Genomic DNA, 5,903 nt, shown 5'->3' on the forward strand with positions numbered 1-5,903 from the left:
ATTAGTACTCAAAGGCTGTATTGTATTAGGAGCCATTTGGTAAGTCTTTTCATTTAAAAAAAAAAAAATGGTAAGTCTTTTTGGGAAGATCTTCTGGTAGTTCTGACAGTCAAAAGACACATTGAGCTTTGGAATGAAGATCTGAGCAGTCCGAAGCTAGTTTGGCTATCACACATCTTTCCATGCCTTTTCGCATGAGAATAAAGCAAGAAATACATGAAAAGTTCCACTTAAAGCTTCTCGAAATCAACCCAAAATGAATTTCTCACATCTTTTTTGTGCACCAACTTTTGGCGGCTAAATCTATTATGAATCAAATGAAAAAAGACCACGGTGCGATCTGCGACACTCATATGCCCGACTTGTAAACAGTGGAAAGACCATACAGAAAGACGTGCAAAACGGGGCCTTAGTCTGTCTGCTTCTGCATCTATGTTCGTGTCTATGGCTGTGTGGCTATGGTGGGTATGTAATAAAATGCCAGTCATGCTCGTATATCATATGGACCACCCCAATGCCTCGTGGGTGAGCTGCACCCCCAGTCACAGTGGAGTCGACTCTGGAAGTGTGTGGAGTGGTTAAATTGGAGAATCACAGGCATGAACTCGTAGTAGTCTCGTACTGACCTCTTAACTGCCCAGATGAAATGTAACGATGGATGAATACATAGGACCAGTAACTTTTGTTCTTTTCTTTTTCTTTTTTTTTGGTTGATTTTTTGGGGTAAAAGGGGACCAGTTAGGTCCATGATTAGACACTGAATAATGGCTCATTACAACAGTTAGTCCGCTGATTGGACACTGAATAATGGCAGTGGTTACCATTTGCCAAACTACTAATTTTGCATGGAGCTCGTGGACATGACATTGCAACAAATAAGCAATGGTGAGTGGATCCATGAGAGTTTTTGTTCCGCTTGGAATAGTTCTGAGTTTTCAGCTACTTCCTCTCCTCATCAGTCAGTCTGCAAAGAACCGCCACCATTTTTGACCAACTACATGAGCTTTAAGGATTTGAATTCCTTACTTTCCTCAAAACCCTTTTTCTCATCAATGGGTCACTTAAAATATTTGAATGAAAAGGGCTACCACTACAAGTCTGTTTACATTGTTTTTCTGGGTTGAAGTGTCAAGCGTTTATTATCTTTTCCTAAGTCCGTTTACGTTGTTTTTTTGGGTTTAAGTGTCAAGCGTTTATTATCTTTTCCTCTCTTGCATCGTCGTCCAAGGAGTAAGGATCATATATTATATAAGGGCATAAGTTCCTAGGAGGGTTTTTTTATGTTCATTCTGTAAACAGTTCCCTAGGAGGTTGGGCATGATATTTGATTTGATGCAATGTATCTTTGACTAATTTGGAACCCTAAGCAGAAATTGTTATTTTAACCAAAAATATAAATGTTAGCCCACAGGTTTTGCTTTCAGACTTGCGGGGTTTTTTTGGTAAGAATGATCATTCATTCAGCAAACAAACTTAGGATTGAAGTTTGTGTTTCTTACACAAGCATCCACACGATGGAAATAAGGACTCTGTTTATTTATTTTTTTCTCTACAAGTACAAATGTAAATCAACGGTTGCAGGGGGGAAATACGTCTATCATCAACGTCTCTCAACCTTCCATAAAGGCTTCTGACTGTGTTTTCTGGGTTTATTTGAGGCGCAATGGGGAAATGGAAAACTGCCGTGAAACCACAACACATGAACACATCCCTTTTATCAAACTAGTGTTATGTTTCTTTTCTCCAACTGCGTTGTCCAGCGTCCAGAAAGCAAACAAAACAAGAAGTCCTCGCTTTCAACGCAAAGACTGTGTTTCTTTGTGGATAGAAAGGAAATAACTCAAAAAGCGACTGAGATTGTATTCCTACAGATTTGAGTCGTTACGCAAAGAGAGTAGAAACAAAAGAAGTAGCAACTCTATAACTTTTTGAAGTAAAATAGTTCATTTCTACATTTAAGCTTTCAACCTAGTTGGATCGTCTGATCACTTCTAGTTCAAAGGAAGAGAAGAACACAAGAAACCTATGAAGAATAGAAGAAAATGAAGCTCTAGCATCCCACCTCACTCCCCTTGTTCCTTGCCATTGAGAAAGCCGTCAGCACTTCCCTGAAACATCGACCTGACACAGAGATGGAGTCCATCTGCTCGGTAACCAGGACTGTTGATTATCCTCCAATAGGCCATGAATCTGGGTTCTGGCGCTGGCATTGTGATTTGGCCCAGAACACAGTGAGTGAGAACAAGATGCATTTGGGCACCAAAGCATAAAAACCACCACGCCGCTTGCCAACACCTGGCCGAATGAAACCAACATCCAATTGCATTGGGTGGTGAAAATGGCTACCAATGGGAACAAGCTCTTCTTTTCCTTTTTAACATCTTCAGTATCCCCCACTGAGTTGCTTAACTCCGAGTTTTTCCACTCCCAAGCGTGAGTTCTAGATCATCCACTCCTATTTCGTGAATCCTCTCTCCCTCCCAAGGTTTCACCCTTTCACTTTCGAACTCAAACTCTGCTGCCCGTCCCCTGTCTGCTGCTCCCCAGCTCATCCCTCCGGGACCTACAACAGCATCCTTGCTAGAGTTTTGCTCGGTCACAGACTTCACAAGGTTAAATGTAGGCGAAGATGGAGAAGCGACAGGACCAACTGTTTGAAAACTGACCCATCGACCAGAATCAACTGTGGAGGCATCAGACTCATCACACTCGGGTATGGTGGCAGGTGGCTGATGGTGACGGCGAGTAGGGCTTGCAGGAGCAGAGGCAGCAAAAAATGGGCGACGGAAAGAGCCCAAGGAGCCGTTGGAAAGAGATTCCCAGTCAGGGTTCAGTTTAGGAGCTCTTGAAGTTGGAGAAGACAGAGGAGGAGTGACAGGAGCACTGTTAGAGATTCGGAGTGGGGGGAGAGATGAGGGAATGGCAGCCAGGTTGCGGAGGAAGGGCAGAATGTAGGAAGATGGGTTGGCATCCATTCTCGATGGGCTCGGGAAGGAGGAGGAAGTGGGACTGGCATGGTAGGAAGGAACAGGGCTCGGGAATGAGGAGGATGCTGGACTGGGTTGATAGGATGAGCATGGACTGATGTTAGTTGAAGTGCCTGCAGCTGCATCACTCGGCGGAGGCTTGCATCCCTGCGCAAGAGACAACAACGTAGAGGTTAGGTGGAAGAAAACTAAAAGAGGCAATGTTGTTACATTGGAGGGAGTTTTGAGGATCTAAATTGATAAAGCTGCAATTTTTTTTACAGAAGGTTTTCCTTTCTTTCTGAAACTCATTACCCGTAAAAGTTTAGATTTTCATGAGACCATAAGTGTTTTCATAAGTACTAAATCAAGACAATTACAAAACTTGTCAGTGAATCTCATGCATGCCAGAAGGAGAAATTGAAAGAAACCAGAAGAGGAAATCATCAACAACCAAAATGGGATTATAGTATTTTACATAGAAAACCCATAAAATGTTTTCCAGACATCTATAATCGGTAATATGATGATTTCTACGACTTAATTAAACACAAACCAATTAATAAAAAAACAAACACAAACCCTTAAAACAAATAACCCATTTAGCAGAAGTGATTTTTAAAGGGAATCCTAATTTAGAAAAGAGAATAGTGGACAAAAACATCAAAAAGGTGTTCCATTTCAACAAATCTATACAAATACCTCGGCATCAGAAAAGAAATGCATCCGTCATAGCTAGATGCAGCTCATTCACCCAAAAAAAAGAGGAAAAGGACCAAAACCCACATTAGTACCACTGATATCCTAGAAAAAAGACAGAGAAAGCAAGAAAAATACATGAGCGTAGAAATCAAGATCAAAGCAACCCCATTTTCATAGCTAAATTGAAAAAAAAAAGGATAAATACATGTCTTAAGAAGAACAAACAAAGACCTCGGAGAACACATTAACAACCCCTGACGGCCTAGATCCTTTAGATCTCAAAAGCAACGAGAACAGAAATATGAGCGAGCCCATCAGCTGCAAACAAATCAATAGAAACCAATCCCCAAAAAAATAAAAAGAAACATAGAAAAATAAGAAGAAAAAAATTTAAAAAAAAAATGGAAATACAACCTTGCGATAAGTGGTTCCATCTTCTTCGACGATCCAACCAGCTTCTGCGCAGAGAGCTTTTAGGACTTCGTTGTTATCGCAGTGCTTGGGAAGCTTGTAATTCCCATAGGCCCTCAGGCCGGAATATATCTTAGCCGCGATCGCTCTCCTCCTCCTTTCCCTCCTCTTGTTGTTCTCTCTCTCCTTCCACGTCGGCAGCCTTCCCGACGATCTAGTCGTCATCTTTCCGACCACTACTACTACCTCCAACCCCTGAGAAAATCCTACTCACAACCGCTCTCTCCCTCGCACCCACACAGGACACGCGCACAAGCAGGAGAACCTCGCCTCCTCTTATGTCCTCTTTCTCCTTCTTCTATTATTTCATCTCTTTAGAAAAAAGAGATAAGTCACGAGGAATACGCTTTCTTTACAATTAATAATTGCAGCAGTAAGAGAAAATACCCACTTGTATTCTCCTCCCATCCTCACCGTCACCACTTCTTCCCTATGCTTTCTAGAAGGCAAAAGGGTAATTTCGGAACTTCATTTCCACTTACTCCTCTTTTTTTTTTTCTAATGGGACCATCTCTCCTTAACGTGGGACCCCTCCATTGGGGTTTCGTGAATTGCAAATTTTCATCATCATTGATGATCAGAAAAACAATTCAATTATTATCATTACCGTAAATTTTGGTAAAGGAATATCTCTACTTCTCTAGGTTCATTAGGGTTAAAATTACGACACCTGTGAGTTTTTCATTACGAAAATACCCCTAGAGATTCTACCTCAGCCAATCACGACCGTCAATAAATCCGTACTCGAATATTGCCTATTTGTGGTCAATGGTAAATTATGGAAAATCATTTGAAACGTACGTTTTAACGTATATTGGACAGTCAGGATGTTCGACACGTGTAAAATAATTTTTTTCGTGGCACTCATGACCTTGGCATCGACGAATAAATGACAATCTAAGTGGCTAACATGCTTGCCACGTGTAGTGTTAAGGAGCATCAATGCCAGAATGAGTGAGACCATGGAGGCACCAGGCCCCAGATGAGTGAATAGTGAATACATGACCTCAGTCAGTACTGAAAAAATGAATCTTTAGGAGTCAGGACTCAGGCCTCCGGACTAGAGACCTTGGCATCCCAAATTACCAAATTGTCCCGGTACTTGTTATCTTTATATGGCTTCGCTAATCGCTAACACGAGTTTCGATAACAAAAAACAATCAGATTACAAACTAATTCGGAGCGTCAGATTAGACTCACCAAGGGGATTCAGCGTTCTAGATTTTCGTTACCTGAAACATTGTGGAATGACGCCTAGGAACCAGCGGTTAATGCGGACGAGGGTATATTGGTCAATTCAAACCGAACATTATCATCGATTTATGATTATATAATTTTCTTATTAAACTTTGTACTTTTAATTGTTGATTAAAATAATAATAGGATGGGAATGGGATTATAAGGAAAACATGGTATGATTGCAGATTGCAACAAAAGTAAAAAAGCTCAACCGTATATTGCCAACTATGAAGCCGAGTCGTTTGCCGATGGATATAAATAAGGTGAACCGATGCTGTGTAAACCTAAGATAGGATAAAACGCTAGGTTCGGAGAGGAAGATCATCTGAACCGTCGGACGTTGACATAAACTAGGGCGAGATGGAGCAAGAGCGGGGCCTTTCTGCGAACTTTTCCTTTGAAAGGTGAGGCAATAATGATAGAATAGAAAGAGGGCCACTTGGTACTGTGGGACACAGAGGTTTTGTTCAGTTTGAACGGGTAGAGATATGGACAAACAACGAGCTCAGATGGTGGAGCCCACAA

At 41.4% G+C, this 5,903-nt stretch overlaps 1 protein-coding gene across 1 annotated transcript; it reads right to left on the reverse strand.

Annotated features, from left to right (window-relative positions):
• Positions 1 to 1,895: 1,895 nt before the first annotated feature.
• Positions 1,896 to 4,536, reverse strand: BZR1 (Brassinosteroid signaling positive regulator (BZR1) family protein). The gene is made up of 2 exons (XM_010256637.3): positions 4,083 to 4,536; positions 1,896 to 3,134 (listed from the first exon to the last, which is right to left on the reverse strand). Exons 1-2 carry the CDS (start codon positions 4,302 to 4,304, stop codon positions 2,406 to 2,408), a joined length of 951 nt encoding a protein of 316 aa, XP_010254939.1. The 5' UTR covers positions 4,305 to 4,536; the 3' UTR covers positions 1,896 to 2,405.
• Positions 4,537 to 5,903: the final 1,367 nt, after the last annotated feature.

Source organism: Nelumbo nucifera, chromosome 5 (assembly GCF_055504915.1).
Source record: "Nelumbo nucifera cultivar China Antique chromosome 5, China Antique-T2T, whole genome shotgun sequence".
Classification (NCBI taxonomy): Eukaryota; Viridiplantae; Streptophyta; class Magnoliopsida; order Proteales; family Nelumbonaceae; genus Nelumbo; species Nelumbo nucifera.